At 36.5% G+C, this 19,509-nt stretch overlaps 1 protein-coding gene across 1 annotated transcript; it reads right to left on the reverse strand.

Moving 5' to 3' along the window:
- ezra (ezrin a) lies at positions 1-17,118 on the reverse strand. Its single transcript, XM_084392988.1, has 13 exons — positions 16,632-17,118; positions 11,131-11,214; positions 10,180-10,275; positions 8,441-8,715; positions 6,560-6,643; positions 6,329-6,475; positions 5,831-5,927; positions 5,121-5,284; positions 4,322-4,452; positions 3,485-3,645; positions 3,246-3,338; positions 2,901-3,167; positions 1-601 (listed from the first exon to the last, which is right to left on the reverse strand). Exons 1-13 carry the CDS (start codon positions 16,641-16,643, stop codon positions 437-439), a joined length of 1,776 nt encoding a protein of 591 aa, XP_084249114.1. The 5' UTR covers positions 16,644-17,118; the 3' UTR covers positions 1-436.
- Positions 17,119-19,509: the final 2,391 nt, after the last annotated feature.

Below are 19,509 nucleotides of genomic sequence, written 5' to 3' on the forward strand. Positions count from 1 at the left end.
TTTTTTTTTTTTTTCGTGTGTTTATTTGTTCTTTTCAAACATAAAAACTCCTTTTTGTGAGGAAGTGATGTGTTTCATGACACATAAAGATCTTAAGTTAGCCACATTAAAAAGGTTCCCATAAAAGATGACATGATTTCTCAAGACAAAGCCTTTGGCACAATTAGCATAAATAGGATCTCAAGAGTGTTCTCAAGGCAAACTTTAAAACATACACATCATTTTAGTGCCTTGAATGAGTATGTTGTCCATATTTGTCACAAAAAAAGTTACTGTACTAGTGTGTACAGTAGTGTGTAGTGTGTAAATAACCCAGTCATTTTAAATGGCAAATACAAAGTGAGACCATTTATGATTAGATAAATTCACCCTTGAACAGCAACACATGAGCAGAGCGCTGCTGGTGCTCGAGGTTTACTGGAGAATCGATCGGCCATTACAAGGCTTCAAACTCATCTATTCTCTGCTTGGTGTTGCCCATGCGGATCTGACGAAGCGTCTTGTACTTGTCCCTCCCGGCTTTTACGTTTTCACTGTGCAGAATGTCGTTCTGAGTCTTCATAGAGTTATCGCGGGCATCGGCCAGCTCAGAGCTCAGGGCCTAAAAACAATTTAAGATACAGTTAATCACAGTGTAAATACCAAATAAAGACAATTGAAATAGGATATTCGGATTCATAGCAGTGGCGTAACTGAACGAATGGTACGTACTGAACTGAAAGCAGTGATTTGAGATCAGTGCAACTGAACGAAACATGTTGTTCGCGAATGAACCGAATAAACGTGCCATGTAGTTCATATACAACTGTATGAATGAAGCATGTCTTTTATGAACAGCCTAAAATAATGTAAAATAATAAGGCTTGTAATTGTAAACAAATTGTAAATCAATGTACTGTAGTGGTTTTAGCGGAATCTGTTGTATCAATAATACTCAAAAACACTCACCTAGTAGTGTAATGATGTAAACTACAGATTCAACTGATTTGAATCACTGAATGAATCGAATTCCCCACTACAAGTCAGTGTTATGCAAGTATATAGTATGTAGTATGTGAACAAACTGAAAAAAGGATGATAAGACTTTCCTGTTTCATTCGTGAACAAAGAATTTCCTGAGCGAATGATAGTCAAATTATATTGATTGAATCAAAATCCCAACTACAAGTAAGTGTTACGTTTGTATATGTATTTAAATAAACTGGAAAAAAAATGTACTGCAACAACCTTCAGATATAGATACTAAACAAACCAGTGAATGAATCTGAATCTGTTTTAAGGTGTTCAAAAGATTCACTAAATCACTGATATCAATCAAAATCCAAACTACAAGTAAGTGTTATATGTACAGTACCAGTCAAAAGTTTGGAAACACTACTATTTTTAATGCTTTTGAAAGAAGTCTCTTATGCTCATCAAGCCTGCAGTTAAAAAAAAAAAAAAAAAAAAAAAACAGTAATATTATGAAATATTATTACAATTTAAAATAATGGTTCTCTTTTTTAATATACTTTAAAATGTAATTTATTTTTGTGATGCAAAGCTGAATTTTCATCAGCAAGTACTCCAGTCTTTGGTGTCTTATGATCCTTCAGAAATCATTCTAATATGCTGATTTATGATCAATGTTGGAAACAGTTGTGCTCCTTAATATTTTTTTATAACCTGAGATACTTTTTTCAGGATTATTTGATGAATAAAAAGTTTAAAAGAACTGTATTTATTTAGAATAGAAATCTTTTGTAACAATATACACTACCGTTCAAAAGTTTGGGAACAATAACTTCTTTTTTTTTTAAGAAATTAGTACTTTAATTCAACAAGAATGTGTTAAATTGATAAAAGGTGATGGTAACGATTTATATTGTTAGAAATGTTTTTATTTTGAATAAATGCTGTTTTTATGAATAAATGCTGTTAACGTTTTACTCATCAATGAATCCTGAAAAAAGTATTCCAAAAAAATATATTAAACAGCACAACTGTTTCCATAATTGATAATAACTTAGTATCAAATCATCATATTAGAATGATTTCTGAAGGATCATAAGACACCAAAGACTGGAGTACTTGCTGATGAAAATTCAGCTTTGCATCACAAAAATAAATTACATTTTAAAGTATATTAAAAAAGAGAACCATTATTTTAAATTGTAATAATATTTCATAATATTACTGTTTTTTTTTTGTTTTGTTTTTTTTTAACTACAGGCTTGATGAGCATAAGAGACTTCTTGCAAAAGCATTAAAAATAGTAGTGTTTCCAAACTTTTGACTGGTACTGTATGTATTTGAACAAACTGAAAAAAAGGATAATAAGGCTTGTTTCATTTGTGAACGACTCTGTTTTTGAACAAATCTCCTGAACAAATGATAAAATGATTCCTAATGCTCACTCACTCACTCACTCACTCACTCACTCACTCACTCACTCACTCACTCACTCACTCACTCACTCACTCACTCACTCACTCAATAAATAATTAAATAATTAAATCACTGGTCACCACCTACTGGTGTAACAATGTAACATCCAGATATAGATACTGAACAGGCCAGTGAATGAATCTGAATCTGTTTTTAGGTGTTCAAAAGATTCACTAAATCACTGAGATCAATCAAAATCACAACTACAAGTAAGTTGTATGTGTGTTTGTGAACAAACTGAAAGACGTATAATAAGGCATGTTTCATTTGTGAACAACGTTGTGTTTTTGAACAAATCTCCTGAACGAATGCCAAAAAGTCCAGAGCCTCCAGAAACAGTTACTAAACAAATCAATGAGGAATCAGGATCTGTTTTAAGGTGTTTTTTCAGAATTTGATGAAAGATTGGGATGAATCCCCATTATCGCTACTAATGCATACATAATTATGTCTGAGTAAAGGTGTTATGTTACCATGAGCTGTTTCTGCACACGTTCGTTCTTCTCTGCCTCTGTGATGCGCTCTTCCTCATTGCGGTGGTCCTCTATGCCCTCCACAGGCAACTCAGCACTGTAGGTGCTGTTGTTCTCCTCGTGATCATCATGATCGTTCTCCAAGGGCTCCTCCATCATGGCCCGGGCAGCCATAGGGGCAGCCATGGGGGCAGCAGTCACAGGGGACGACATAACATGCTGCAACTCCTCACGGGTCTTTTCCAGATCACCCTGAACCTCTTTAGCCTGAGAAAAGTAGAGAGGTCAGTTTTAAGGAGAGGAATTTAACCATATTTCAACGATAATATACTGTTCATAACTCACCCTGTTCTGCCATTCATTGGCTTCCTCTTCCTTGACTCTCCTGGCTTCCTCCAGCAAGACAATCTTAGCAGTGAACTCAGCCAGCTCCGCTGCCTTTTAAGGGAAACCGAAAGGTAAATCTTTCTTTATTTCACTATAGATAAACAAATAAGTCTGCCCCATTACACAAACTGTCACAGGATATGCTAGTGTCACTGTTTAAGGTGTGTTTTGTGCGTGTAAAACTGTCCCCAGCATACCAGCTGTTCCTGATTTTTCATCTGATCCTCAGCTTTCCTGGCCAGCTCTTCTTTAGCTATCAGTGCCGCCTGTCTCTCAGCCTCCAAACGCGCTGCCTCCTCCTCCACCCGCCGCCTCTCTTCCTCCAATACCCGTGCCCTCTCAAACTGCTCTCTCAGATCTGAACAATACACAAAATCATCCAGAAGGGGGCAGCAGTCACTCAATTATGCAACATCATTTATGCAAATGTGTGCCAAGAAGGGTGGTCACAGGATTTTGTATAATATGCAATATACACTGCCTGGCCAAAAAAAAAAGTCGCAGGCTGTTTGGATTTAAACATGCAAATGCTTAGGAGTCTATGATTGGATCAGTATTGCAGTGATTATTATGTTTCTAGCATGTTATATGTTTGGCAACAGTTCTTCTAACCCTTATTGATGGAGTCGGAGTGTGTAGCTTTTCGTTTCATGTATGAAGACACATCATGGCCATATTTCAGGATGACAATGTCAAGGTTCATCAAATTGTGAAAGAATGGTTGTGAGGGAGCATGAAGAATCATTTTCACACGTGAATTGGCTCCTCTGAGTCCAGACCTTAAATTCATTGAAAGTCTTTGGGATGTGCTGGAGGAGACTTTACAGAGTGCTGGACTCTTGCACTGACAATACAAGATCTTGACCAAAAAATGCTACACCTCTTGATGAAAATAAATGTTATGTTATTTCCATCAAGTGATGCATCAATTTTTGGTCAAGATCTTGTATTGACAGTGCAAGAGTCCAGCACTCTGTAAAGTCTACTAAAGTCTAATAATATATGAGATCAGACATCTCGTGAAATATTCTTACCTCTCTCAACCTTTTTGGTCTGCTCTTCAAACTGGAAAAGCTTCAACATCATCTCTTGCTTCTCTTTCTCCACCATATCTTTTTCTTTCTCTATTGCCTCCCTTTTCTTCTTCTCATTCTCTAGCTGGGCTCTGGGGGGAAAAAACAGGTAGCAAACACACTTAGGGCCACATTTACTAACAGCTTGCTCCAGCACAAACCCTCTTTTGCCGTTAAAAAACACAGTTAGTATTTACTAATGACACGCATTGAAAATTTAGCACAGAAAAGGCGTGGACAGGGTTATTTCTGCGGCTGACCTTATTGCATGTGCTTTTGAAGGAGTTTCCCTTTCAGACGCAAAATTTATGGGAGGACAGTATTTAAAAGAATGTGATTCACTAAGGTTTGCGCTTGTCAATTTACTGGTATTTGCGCCATTATATACTGCTACGCCTTTGCGCTGCTCTTGTGTTGCTCATTATGGAAATGATCCGGCTGTGTCTGTGTTCTTTAATTTGTGCGCTGTCAGTAGATCACGTGCAGAACTTTCCACTCCCATCGGCGCTTTTATGGGATTGCGCTAATTTGCCTTGTTTAGTAAATCTGGCCCAAAATATACTCCCAATGCAAAAAGAAAAACCTTTGAGAAAAATTCACAAAGAAAATAAATAAATAAATATTTTATTAAATTAACTTTTTTTGTGGCCAACATTAGTGATGCTCTGGCCTGAGCTTCCTGGTGTCTTGCTGTGATCACAGGGCAGAGGTTCACTGCTATATGATGATGCACTCTGGGCACTGAACACTGTGTCCTCACCTCTCCATCTGTCTCTGGTGTTTCTCCTCTCTGGCTTGTGCCTTCATCTGCTGCACTTCAATGGTATCAGGTTTCCTGCGTTGCATGTAAAGTTCATGGTTTCCCATGCACAGGTGCAGGATGCGCTTGTTAATACGTAAACGAGATGCATAGAACACAAAGTCCTGCAAAAACAAGAGTGAAAGAACAGAATGTGACACATTTAATGTCATATGCATAAATAATTGGGGAAATATTTTATAACCGGCCTTCTTGAATGATTAAAAAATACATAAAAACATAGACTGTACATAGACTATAGACCTACTTCTTTTATGAAGAGTGTGTTTTTAATTTCTTCTGAATTACAATTCATTTAGATATATTTTGGATGCATAACATGAAAAATATCAGGGTCCTGATTTCGTAATACAGAAAAAAAGTAAAAGAAAAATATTTTTAAAAACTTTTCTTATCATTTTGATCAAGGAAATTACGTTATTAATTAGATGGTTACACCACATGACATTTATCATTAAGTCATAACATTTAAGCTTTGAAAATGGTATTAAAGTTTTAAAACCATATGAAACCAACATGAATGCAAAGAGCTCATTTCTAAAAACTTGACACATGTATTTTAAATGATTTTTAAAAGATTTTTCCTTTCTTCACCTTCGATACTCTAATTTCAGGGGGGAAAAGACTAAATAATTTATGCAAAGACTTACGGGAGCCTTTTTGTCAATGGGTTTGATTATGAACTTCTTGTCGCTGAATGAGATGTTCCTTATTTCACTCCAAGGAAATCCAATCTTTGGAGTCAGCCTAAGCAATGAAGAACAGACCAAATGCATTTCATGTAACAACATGTACTTGTGTAGGATCAGGGTTTGGTTTAGGGTTAGTTGCAAGTAATTATGCATAATTTACTGTTTTTACTACTGTAAGCACATGTAACCTAACAAAGTGTTACCTTTTTTGTAATCGTAAAGTCTTTTTATGTGTTTGTCAACAAACATTACAAAAATCTCAAACTTTGTGGCACATTAGTCCTTGAGTGCATTGACCCCTCAATAATAAGCAGCAGGCGTTGATGTTGACTGGTTTGGCTTGTTGTGGGCTTAAACGGTCACTCTGCAGGTCATTAACCACACAGTCATGGCACACTGACCCCAATATCCCCAACTGACATGTCTAAATAATCAGATCTTGCTCACAAAGCTTACCTGTCTTCTTTTTCATAAATGTTAAGTCCCAAAGCATCCACGCCTAACCACAGGTCTGTTCCTTTCTTGTTCTTGATGTCAAAATAGTTGACGCCATACATCTCCAAATCCTGTGAGATCTTTAGATACTCCTGCATGGCATCTTCCCTAGTGATACAGAATTCAAAGAAATGATAAACTTGTGGAGCGATATGTAGGCGAGCTGAATGGGAGCATATAGGTAAAACTCACTTGAGGATTCCTCTGTGCTCCTCATGCCAAATCTGGATCCTCTCCTCCCATTGCTCTTTAGACAGTTTGTGCTGGTCAAACACTCTGTAAACACAGAATATCAAAATCACATGCGTGTTTGAGTATTATTGTTACTAAACTGTTTGTGTTTAATTCTCCATCATCAAGCACTTACTACAGCCACAGATCCTGACAATTGTAAACAAGTTAATATTAAAATTATGAAATTCTGGTAATTTGTGTCAGTTTTATTTGAGATCCAAACAAAGTCGAAGAGATTTTACAAATATTTACACACTATGGTAAATTCAATTCAAATATTATTTTTTTGGGATAAACTTTAAATAATTAAGTTGGTAACTAACATTTAAATTCTTCCCAACATTTTATGCTTTTTTTTAACAAGGTTAACTTTAAGTCAGGTGGACCCAGTCAGTGAACGTGATTTCACCAAGTACAGCATGTTTCTGGATTAACATCTTTGTTTATCCTGGAACAACATTTCAATCAACCAATCAGATTTGAGGGACAAGTTTACTCTCATGTGTGGCCGTATCAATCACACAATGAAGGAGATTACACAGAAAAACCTTTCATTTCAATTAAACTAGGAAAGATCGCAGAATAACAAATTGAACACAACCACACAAATGTAAACAAGAACCGACAAGGGACGAAACATAACAGGGAGCATAAATACAAGGAGAACATAATGACAGACAGGTGATAATATGTAACCATAGGACCAAATGAGGGCATAATCATAAACGAAGGAAACCGAAAATTAAAGGGGCTTTCGCAATGGGTAGTTCTATGAACTAGCCACCAGGGGGGTTCCCTGAGAACGAATGGTTCCCTTAGGAAAATTTTCCTGGTTGCATTCGCACTGCCAGTAGAAACTCTGAAGTGACGTAAGCTGTGCTTGTTGTTGTGACTTTTATTTTGACGGCGCTGAGAACGCCAGAGCACACAGGTCTCGCATTCTCCGTGTTCATTAGTTTACGATCTGTCTAACACATTATTAGATAGAACTGTTATACATAGAAAGTAGACAGTATATGAAAAGGTATTAGCGTATGCCGTGTGGTTGATGTCCAGTGTTGCTAGCTGAGCAGAAATACATAATCATGTTTGGCTTGGTCCCCTCAAAGTTGCTTTGAACTTTCTCTTTAGCGTAAAGGCTAAGAGGCCCATCTATCACTGGTTTCCATGTTTTCTAGAGTTAGTTTGTGGAGTAAATATATAGGCTCTAATCTGTGTGTTTACATAGCTTTTTTAAATGGCGGGTACTTGGCGTGCGTTCAGTCAATCAGCGTACACTAACGTCACGGGTAGTTCCTATAGTGCTGGTTTAGACCCAATTCTGAAGTAGGAGCTAAATTAGTTCCTCCAAAAGGAGTTCCTAGAACTAAAATTGTTCCTAGTTCCTGAGGTGCGAACACGCCAAAATCTGGGTACTTCCGCCAATAGTTCTAGGAACTATGAAAAGGTTCCTCCGGTGCGAAAGCCCCTAAACAGAGCAGGGAAACTGGAACTATCGGAAATAAAACAGAACATCAAAATAAGAGTTCATAACCTTGACATTTACAGTTTCTGTCAAGTTTAGGCTTACAACCATGGTTAGGTGCTTCTACATCAGTGTTATTCACCTATCATTCCCCCTGATTTTAGGGATAACTGGGTAGGGTTAGGTTTAGGTGCAGGGATAGGGTTAGGACTACATTTTCAGACAGGAATGTTGTTCCAGGATCAACAAAATATCCAGTAACATGACTTACATGGCAAAATCACATTGACCGTGCTTAATGTAAATCTTATTTAAGTCATTTCAAATCATTAGAATGCACTGGATTCATGTTTTTGAGCAGTTTCCCCACTCACCTCTGAGGCAGAAGCCTCTCAGACGACAGATATTGAGCTTTTTGGGATTCTAGTGAGTAGTCTCCAAACTTGGCCTGTACAGAATATGAGGCCAATAGCACTGCTGTCTCTGGGGGGCAGTAGATCTCATCGCTCAAGATGCCTTCCTTCACTTGCAGGAAGAAAAGCTTTTTTGTGATGTCCTGAATCAGTTCCTCAGACACGTCCTCAGGGTAGTGCTTGGCCCGAAACTTAAACTGCAGAGGGTTTTCTTGCTTTACCTCTTGAGAGGACACCTATGAAATCAGAATGAAGAATGATTGTTAGTTTGCGGAGCCTCTAAAGGAACATGGTGACGGGGAAATAAATGCGATGGATGGAAATAATATGAGGTGGTAGTTAAGAAGTATATTTCAAAATATTTATGTTTGCTTGCAAAACCTTTGCATCCCCTCTACACACAGAGTGATTGTTAACATTCAAAGTAAATGACTATATATCAATGTTCAGTTCTAGATGCCATGAGACAATGCAGATATTTCAGTGACTCAGCTATTGATTTAATTGATTCTTTTTCTTATTTTCCCCATTGAGCAATAATCAAAGTCAAAATCTACATCACCAGCACGACTCGTGAATTCTCTAACAGGAATCCTGTAGTGGTCAATGTTTATTTGACTTGCAATCTACACCTATGGTTTTGTCTACTGGGCTGCTAGAACACAACATTTGTGCTAATTATTACTATATGATGTACAATAAATATGGCAACTCTACAAAATATGGGTTACCTGGAATGAACATTTCAAGAGTGAAAAACTGAACTGTTGTTCTAAAACCTGAACTTTAGTAACTTAATCAAATGTGTCATGTTGCAAGTATACAGTCCTGTCAAAAGCAAAGGCAATCACAAGTCAGAAAGTCAGCCATCATAGTAGTAGTAGAGTAGTAAAATAACAATTATATCCCCACCCATATAGCTAACACATTCTCAGTGTTTTTTTAGCACATTCCTATACTGTTGTTAGGATGTTTGCTGGGGGTTTTTGGGTAGTTTCTGTTGTGGTTACAAAAGTGATCCAAACCAAGAGAGCCCACCCCCAAATCTCTATGATATTTTAATCTGTAGATTTGGATTGGGTGCCTGTAAGTCTATGGGATTCTTTTGCCTTTCCGTGAGTCTACTCTGCTCTGATTGGTCAAATGGCCCAGGCTGTTGTGATTGGTCTACCGCTTACAGTTGTGTGTCGGAAATGAAACACCCATTACCACATCTGAATTTCAGCTCTAGTTCTTCCTCAGCACTTGATAAACAGCAGTAACGATTGCATTGTTTGTTTTTTCCTGTATCAATTCAGGCACAAGTCCTCATCCTTTTGAAATGCATGCAAAGTGGATTCGCAGCTCTGAAAACAGCGTCTTCTCGACATGTCGACAACCACAGTGTTTGAGGACGGGGCGAAGTAGACACTGTTCGCGGGCAGCCAATGAAGACCATAGGCTGGCATTATGCAGATTTGTTACATTGTTGCAATTCAGAATTGATTATTTCTTTTAGGAGAGAAGAACTTTACTTTGATCTTTCAAACTTTGCAGACCTTTTACATTCACAAACAGCAACATAACACTCTGCATATTCAAAAAAAGCATAATAGGGGGCTAATTATTAACATTAATCCAAGCATTGTACGGGTGTCTAACAACATGGTGCAAATACGGTTTCAAATACAAATACATTTTCTGTATAAAATCAAAAATACCTTTTTGTCCAGTTTCAGCCATGTCAGAAAGCCTTTGGTGTCCGTGTACTGCAGACCAAAGTACCAAACCTCACGCAAACCCACCGTCTTAACCACCTGAATACATGAACACAGAGGATAAAATTCAACCAGTTACATGTGACTAACACAATGACAAATGTAAACAAATTGTGATTTCCTATGACGTAAATTTAAAACATAATACCTAATCACCAAGATAAACAAGCATGACCTTATGTTGGATGTCAAACAATGGGAGAGTCTCTGTTCTGAGAAGATTAGAATAGGAACTCTACAATGAGAGTTCATGCTATCACCAGGGAGGGAAACTACCAACCAACCCACCCTCTTATTATCAGTTAGGTGTGTACAAATAGAGACGGTGTTCACCACCTATATTCCATATACAGTCCTGTCATATCATACCTCACCAATCACCATATACCAAGGTAGTCCCGCATTACTAATCTCAACGGTATCTAAAAAATGATTTACACCCATTGACTATAGTCATAAGCATGAATTCGGGTGTGTCTCTAAGGTAACACAAATGCTTTTGCAATTAGCTACAAAGCTTTGTTACAAAAATAGTTTTTTTTACGTGTACAAGTCATTACAAGTTTATGAGTCATTGTGATAAAGCAAAAGTAGTTCATTTCCCTAGTAGGAAATAGCATGAAAGTATTACTTATGCAAGTGCATATAAATATCATCTTTGTAGGAGATGTTCATAGTTTGGTGAGGTGCTCTAATTTAAAAAAAATTCCCATTAGTTTTTAAATAAGCTTGAGTTATTTTCCCAGCATGCAATGTGAAATGTTTCATCATCTGTATATAAAGTGGATGCAATTTACTCTTTAGCTTAAAACACATTTAAGTAGTAATTCCTCACATTTAACTCCTCAAGCTTTAAAAAAAATATCAAGAAGATTTCAGGAGCCGCTGCTTTACCTGCTCAAAGAGCTGTTTGCCTGTTGTAACTGACTGGATTGCAAATTCCAGCTCGGCATCCATAGTGGTGACACGGACGTTGATCTGCACAGAAACAACAAAAGTGGGTGTTTTTTTCATTGTCATTGTATCAAGAACTGGAATAAATTAAAGCAGGCTATTGTTGGTGTGTTGGTATTTGTAGAAAATATTAAATGTACCATTACAACAGAACAAAAGATTTGTTTTAATTTATTACACCTTAATTACATTACACCACTGTCGTATCAGATATTTAAAATCACATCAGTCAGAATATCAACCATCAGAAGCATGTTAACTATAATCATGGAATATTATGCCAGCTAAATTACATGTCATTCTACAAAGCCACAGGCAATAAAGCCTTATGACAGATATGCATTACGTAATATCTTCAAGAGAACTGACATCTTAGATGGTTAAAACAGATCCAACGAACATTAGGTGTGACATTACTAATCTGGGATACTATATACAGTTCGAACTTAAAAAAAAAGATGTATCGCTTAATGGAAATAACATCACAACATTTATTTCCATCAAGAGGTGTATTCATTTTTGGTCAAGATCTTGTATTGACAGTGCAAGAGTCCAGGACTCTGTAAAGTCTCCTCCAGCACATCCAAATTTAAATCCAAAATCCAAAAATAATCTTTATTTATTTTAATTTTTTTTGGCCATGCAGTGTATTTTACAGTTTATGAGATTTCGTTTTTTACTTCACAAAGTAGACATTAAAACAAAACACCTTGCAAACATACTTGTAATCTACTTAAACTGATAAAAGAAAACTCTATACAACAGTAACAAGACATACAACTAAAAATCTGCTTCTAGAAGAGATTCCATGACTTCCATGGTGACAATCTCTTGTCCAAGGTCATGTTTCAGTCCAGCACACTTTACACAAGCTTTCATAACGACCCGCTGAACCTTGACAAGAGCCTTACAAGTACTGTCAAAGTTACACAACCTTTATGCGAACTACTCTAGAGCTGTAAAGATAAACCCTTCAAACTTGTGCAACAAATGTTAGCAAAGTTATTTTCAGACCCATCAACACTTCAGTTCAACGCTTGCTTCCTGTTATTAGTTCCTATTCGCAAAGCATAAATAAAAGACCTTCATATATCCAGAATTAGTGCACATTTAGTGGCTCTAATCACGAGAAAAGTTCAAGCAATAATACTCACACTGCAATAACCATTACACCCTGGTGTTAGTATTAAGCCACATCAGCAAGTAAATGATCTGCATGTTTTGGCCACCTGCTGTAGAACTATTGGTTAATTGCTGACAATACAAAGTTGCAACCATTTTTACCACTTTAAACTCTACATGTTGTGCAAAACCTTTAATGGTACAGTAGAAAGTATAACTAATTGTAATGAAAATAATCAATTGTATATGAATTATATAAAAGCTATATAAAACTGGTTAACTGTAATTCATAGTAACCATGCCACAAAGATTTAGGGTTAGTAAGATTTTTTTATGTTTTTGAAATAAGTCTCTTATGCTCATCAAGGCTGCATTTATTTAATAAAAAAATACAGTAAAAACAGAAATATTATGAAATAGTATTACAATTTAAAATAACTGTTTTCTATTTTTAAATATTTTTAAATGTAATTTATTCCTGTGATGCAAATCTGAATTTTCTTCAGTGTCACATGATCCTTCAGAAATCATTCTATGCTGATTTGTTGCTCAAGAAACATTTCTTATTCTCAATGTTGAAAACAGCTGTGCTGCTTAATATTTTTGTGGAAACTGATACAATTGCTTCAGGATTTTTGAATAAAAATAGAAAGATTGATAGAAAGTTCAGTGTTTATTTAAAATAGAAATATTTTGCAACACTATAAATGTCTTTACTATCACTTTTGATCAATTTAATGCATCCTTGCTGAATAAAAGCATTCATGGAAAAAGGAATTTAATTCTACATTACTATAAAATTCATGGCTTTCTTCTCTTTCACAGTAACATTTTATATCATTTTTTTTATTATTAAAGTAATAATATAATTTATCTAATCATTTATGGTATAAAAACAATAAATCTGTGATTGTGTCTAAATTGTCAAAAGTTTTGATATATTTCGAATTTGATGTAGTTTTTGTGCCAATCTGTTTCTGTTGTGATATGAAGGCCTGGCTCGCAGTCTCCGCTCTAATTCTTCCCAAAGGTGTTGTATCGGGGTTGAGGTCAGGACTCTGTGCAGGCCAGTCACACCAAACTCGCTCAGCCATGTCTTTATGGACCTAGCTTTGTGCACTGGTGCGCAGTCATGTTAGAACAGACCATCCCCAAATTGTTCCCACAAAGTTGGGAGCATGAAATTGTCCAAAATGTCTTGGTATGCTGAAGAATTAAAAGTTCCTTTCTCTGGAACTAAGGGGCCAACCCCTGAAAAACAACCCCACACCATAATCCCCCCTCCACCAAACTTTACACATGGCACAATGCAGTCAGGCAAGTACCGTTCTCCTGGCAACTGCCAAACCCAGACTCGTCCATCGGATTGCCAGACAGAGAAGTGTGATTCGTCACTCCAGAGAACACGTCTCCACTGCTCTAGAGTCCTTTACACCACTGCATCCAACGCTTTGCATTGCACTTGGTGGTGTAAGGCTTTGATGCAGCTGCTCGGCCATGGAAACCCATTGAACCCAAGCTCTCTACGCACTGTTCTTGAGCTAATCTGAAGGCCACACCAAGTTTGGAGGTCTGTAGCTATTGACTCTGCAGAAAGTTGCCGACTTCTGCGCACTGTGCGCCACAGCATGCGCTGACCCCGCTCTGTGATTTTACGTGGCCTACCACTTTGTGGCTGACTTGCTGTTGTTCCCAATTGCTTCCACTTTGTTATAATACCACTAACAGTTGACCGTGGAATATTTAGTAGTGAGGAAATCTCACAAATGGACTTATTGCACAGGTGGCAACCGATCACGGTACCACGCTTGGGGTCACTGAGCTCCTGAGAGAACTGTGGCCATGGAAGTTATTGGAACGATTGGAATGATTTGGAGAGGTGTCCCGATACTTTTGTCAATATAGCATAACATAAAGTAACATAAGAGTTTGTGTGTATATACATATATATAATATATGTGTGTGTGTAAATATATGTTTTTATATTTATATATATATATATATATATATATATATATATATATATATATATAAATCTGGCACATTTACACCAGTGCTCATGTCAATTATGCACTGTTCCTTTTCAAATAAAATAAAATAAACAAACATAACTCTCAGTTTTAGTTAGAAATCATGTACAATGATGTGAATAAAATTACAATAAAATAGTAGCACAAGGTGTTCAGTCTTCTGAGTATCACTATCAGTGTAACAATGCAAATTAACCTTATCAGCAGGCCCTTAGATAAGGCACAATAGGCTGGCAGCTGTGTCAAAAGAGCTTAAATCACTGCTGTAACTAATATGGTATCTTTATATATGATACACACATGATACATTAGCACATATGCTTTCAGTAATCAAAAATCTTTTCATAAGTGGCAAACAAGCTGCTTATTATTGGCAGCTTCAGCCTCTCCGTATCCAAAGCAAATAAAAATTAATAATCTCAACGCCAGCATGGCAGGTATAATCTATAATCTTCAAAGCTTGTCCTCTCGGTTGGATTTGTCCTAGTAATGGAACAGACTGCATGAGTGCTGTTTAATCCAGCAGTCACCATCTCCATGAGCAACCATCAGAGCTAAACACGTTATCTAGCCGGAAGAAAGACGTCATAACACCTGCGTGTCTCATTTGCCTTGGAGGGTAAAGAGTACCTCGCAAGACAGTGCTAACCCACTTCTCCTCAAATCACACTCAAGTGTCTGTGCTCCACGTAGCCTTTACTGTAGGTCCTATCTCAGATTAAATAAACGTATTTGGATAATTCATGGAAAATGGAAATAACTTTCAGGTTCTAATGTATATGATGCTGGTCACCATTTCTTTAAAGCTTTTTAATCAGCTTTGCTTCTCCAGTTTGTTTAAATGGTCTTGCGGTGCCCCAAATAATTTTTTTTTCAAAGTACAAAGTATTGACAAAGTACAGTCTCTCAATTCATATGAGTTTATGAAAACTGCATGGACAATAATTGCAGCTGGGGTTTAAAGTATGTCTGTGATAATCCTGGAAGGACTTTGTACGTTTCAAGCAGCGAGGGGACAATTTCAATTGAATTATCTTTTATAACAATTGTAATCTTTGATAGACTGTTCTTTATTGGCATCAATAGTTCATGAAGAACCTTAACATTAATGGAACTATGGAACTATAAGATATTCTTCACACTAAAAAAATAAATGGTTCTTCTGGGAACCAAAAATGGTTCTTCTGTGGTATTATTGTGAACCCCCCCTTTTAGAACCGTTATTTCTAAGATACAATGGCAGATTTTTTTACTTTAACCAAATAATTATTAATTTAATTCAATTATAATGTGATACTCAACAATGGGGACAAACTTGGGAATGCTGTATCTCCATATTTCTCTCAGAGAATTGTTGATAAGAAATAATAGCTTTTCCAGTTAAAATATACATTTCAACATTACCACAACTTGAAACATGTCCATGCGGTGTGCAGAAAGATTCCACTCTTATACCACTAAAAGAGCCCAAATACTTACAAATAAATAAATATTAAAAACCTTGATGAATAAGCTGGTTTATCAGTAACCTCTCAGCAATAATTAGAGTGACATCATATCCTGGTATTCAAATACTAAAGTCAAAAGTATGTTCACAGCAGCACATCTAGCTAATCTTTTACTTTTGCGGCATTCTGCGCCCATGAACACAGCATGAACTCATCCTCATTGTCTAAGTTTAGTTAATGAGTAAAGACTCATCTTACTCAAGCATGTTAACCATCAAATTCATAGTTAGTATCCTCCTAAAGTTTGAGGTGATAACTACACCTTTTTGGAGATTAAAAATAAAGATGATGATGTCATTTCAGGTATAACCACTAATCATAAGCATTCATAATTTAACTCAACATTGACAAAAAATAATGAGGCAATATAGTAATAAATAGCTTCTTTAACTTGAAAAAAATCTGTCTTTCAACATTATGGATTCAGAACAGATTACAAAAATATTGAATAAAATAATCTTAAACTATTGGCCTATTGTAAGTCACCGTAGATAAATACACACCCCACTAAATAAGACAGAATTCAACATATCAAGAATAAACATAAATTAGGATAGACATAGACATACAAGGCTACTTCATGCACAAAAATCCTTGTGTAATAGGCAGTTTAACTTATATAATTGATCCCATTTATGGCACTGATATCTATTTTTGTTTTTAGGGGTGAATTCAGGTTGAGTGGGACACTTTTTGCCATTGAGATGATTGGGAAAAAACTGAATTCACCCCTATGTAAACATAAACTTTATGTTTAATAAAAAAGAAAATAAATACTTACAGGCTTAGGCATTGTCAGTCTTGTGTGGGGACCAACTGAAGAAAGAAACCAGAGGCGCGCGCTGGATCTTTAACAGTCTCTGTGCTCGCGACCGATCTGAACAGTGGACGCTAGAGACTCATTCCTGAGTCATTTTCGATAGATGGTGTCAAAGCCTCGCCCCAGCGATTGCTAGTACGATAAGTTAGTTAGACCACTCGAGTTAAAGAAGTGCAACGGGTCTCTGCTTACCGCGCAGCTGCGGGTCCTGTAAGTTCGACCTTTGATCAGGCTCGCGCCCAGACGGCGACGCACGCAATGCGACAGAACAAGAGCACGTACAGTATGCGCTAATGCAGCCTTGCTGATTTCAACGAAAGGTTCTTGTCTCGTCGCTAACAATGATAAACTCTCTTTAACAGCTCACTGTTACATTACAGCATTAGTCCATATACTGTACACTGGGCGGAGAGATCATGGGTGCGTTTGAATCTGCTGCAAAGGTGGATATCTGGGCAGTTCAGCTACTTTCTCTAGTCTATTAGTAGCCTAGAGGTAGGCTAATATGTAGTAGCCTAGCCTCACACAACGTAGGCTATTTGAACATTTAAGACGTTGAAAAGTGTTTGAATGTCACAAAATATATAAAAAAATATGTTTTAAGTTATGTTTTAAATAATCTGAGAAAATGTCTTCACTAAAAAATAAAGGTTCTTTATTGGCATCATGAAGAACCTTTAAAATCCATGAAACCTTTCCATTACAAAAAAGGTTCATTATAGTGGAAAAAGGTTCTTTTGATTATGAAAACAATACTTCTTTTAGGAACTGTTCACTGCGGTTAATTCTTTTGGGGACCAAAAATGGTTCTTCTAAGGCAGGTGTTCTCAACTCTGGCCCTCAAGATCCACTTTCCAACAGAGTTCAGCTCCAACACTAATCAAACACACATGAACAAGCTAATCAAGGGGTGCGTCTCAATCAGCTCCCTAGTTCAAGTCAGGGCACTGATCAGGGAGTCGGACATTTTAAGGGCTGTCTCGATCGCAAAATCCTTCCAGTGCTCTGAAACGTTCGCTTCCTAAAAAGTCCAACAATGTACCTTGAAAACCAGGGAGCATCAATGCTGTTCACTTAACAGAAATTCTGAAGTGTGAAACATCTTGCAAACCAACTCAATACACATCAGGACACATGATAGATGTTTTTTCAAATGCAAACCATTATTAAATTATGTTTCAGAATAATCATACACCGCTAGACAGGTAGGCCTAATGAACATAATCTAGCCGGCCATTATAATTTATTTACAGCTGAAATGCTGCATGTATATGTAACAAGCCATAATGTACTTTACACACTCAGAAAATAAAGTACATAATTGTACCTTTAGGGGTACAATGGCTTGTCACTGGGGCTGTACCCTCAAGGGTACAATATTATACCTTAAAGGGATAGTTCACCCAAAAATGAAAATTCTGTCATCATTTACTCACCCTCAAGTTGTTCCAAATCTGTATGAGTTTCTTTGTTCTGCTGAACACAAAGGAAGATATTTGGAAGAATGTTTGTAATCAACAGATCTCGGTCCCCATTGACTTCCATAGTAGGAAAAAATATATACTATGGTAGTCAATGGGGACCGAGATCTGTTTGGTTACAAACATTCTTCCAAATATCTTCTTTTGTGTTCAGCAGAACAAAGAAACTCATACAGATTTGGAACAACTTGAGGGTGAGTAAATGATGACAGAATTTTCATTTTTGGGTGAACTATCCCTTTAACCTTTAAAAGAAACTGTACATATTGTACCTTTTAATGCTTTTTGACCCTCAAAAAGGTGCATATATGTACCTTGAGGTCCAATAATAAGCCCTATGGGGTACGTTAGTGTAGATTGTACCTTGGGGGACAGAAATGGACTCCTACTGTACCCCTATTTCTGACTGTAAATAAGATTAAAAAATAATGTCAGAAAGATATCAGTTCTGCTGTTGTTCATAAACACCAGTAGTGATGTTGTACAACGATGAATTCATGTACACAATAGGCTATACTGATTCACGACCAAGGGAAGCTAGTGAGCTGATTGAGACGCACCCAAGGTCTTTAGGAGTACTAGAAATTTTGAGTTTGATCAAAGTTGGAGATAAACTCTGCAGGAAAGTGGATCTCAAGGGCAAGGGTTGAGAACCCCTGCGAAAACCCCCGTTTGGAACCATTTTTTTAAGAAGGTAGGGTTATTTGTTTGCCACTCGGTTTGACATTTTGCTATCTAATTTATTGGTTTTAAATGTGGGTCATGACACATTAGTGAGTTACAAACAGGCATCTCGAACCACATTAATACGCGCAGAGGAGTAGAACTGCTAGAGGGCTAAAATGACTGCTTTAAAAGATTGTCTCATCATATTTCATTTAAATTCAATCTTTTTAATGACTATCAAGATCATACCTCTAGATAGGTCATAGCCTTGAGTTTGCAAAAGTTTGCTGATCAATGACATTTATACAATGTTCAAATATTAAGGGTCCAAATATTTTTTGGGGGACCATTGTAGTTTAGTAATTTTGTCATTTTTAGTATAATTTTTTTTTAAACATATGTCTTTGTAGTTTTTATTATGTTTTAGTTTTTAGTTGTAATTTCATTTAGTTTGAGTTATTTAAGTACTTTAACTTAAACTAAATGAAAACAAGAAATGTTGCCTTGGCAAATAGCTGAAATAAAATAAGTTTTAGTTTTTAATATTTTATTTTAGTTACTGTTGTTTATTTTATTTCACGAAATTAAAAAAATGGTTTTAGTTTTAGCTTTAGTTAACGACAATTTACAGACCAAGCTGATTTGATTCATTGTTTGAAACAAAAACAATTCAATTATTTAAATTCATTTTT

This window comes from Rutilus rutilus, assembly GCF_951802725.1.
Source record: "Rutilus rutilus genome assembly, chromosome: 21".
Lineage (NCBI taxonomy): Eukaryota > Metazoa > Chordata > Actinopteri > Cypriniformes > Leuciscidae > Rutilus > Rutilus rutilus.

Coding starts and splice junctions, on each gene's coding strand:
- ezra (XM_084392988.1), bottom strand. Junction 5,928..6,328: donor ATTTATGAAAAAGAAGACAG/GTAAGCTTTGTG, acceptor TTCATTGCTTAG/GCTGACTCCAAAGATTGGAT. Junction 3,339..3,484: donor TGAAAAATCAGGAACAGCTG/GTATGCTGGGGA, acceptor TTCCCTTAAAAG/GCAGCGGAGCTGGCTGAGTT.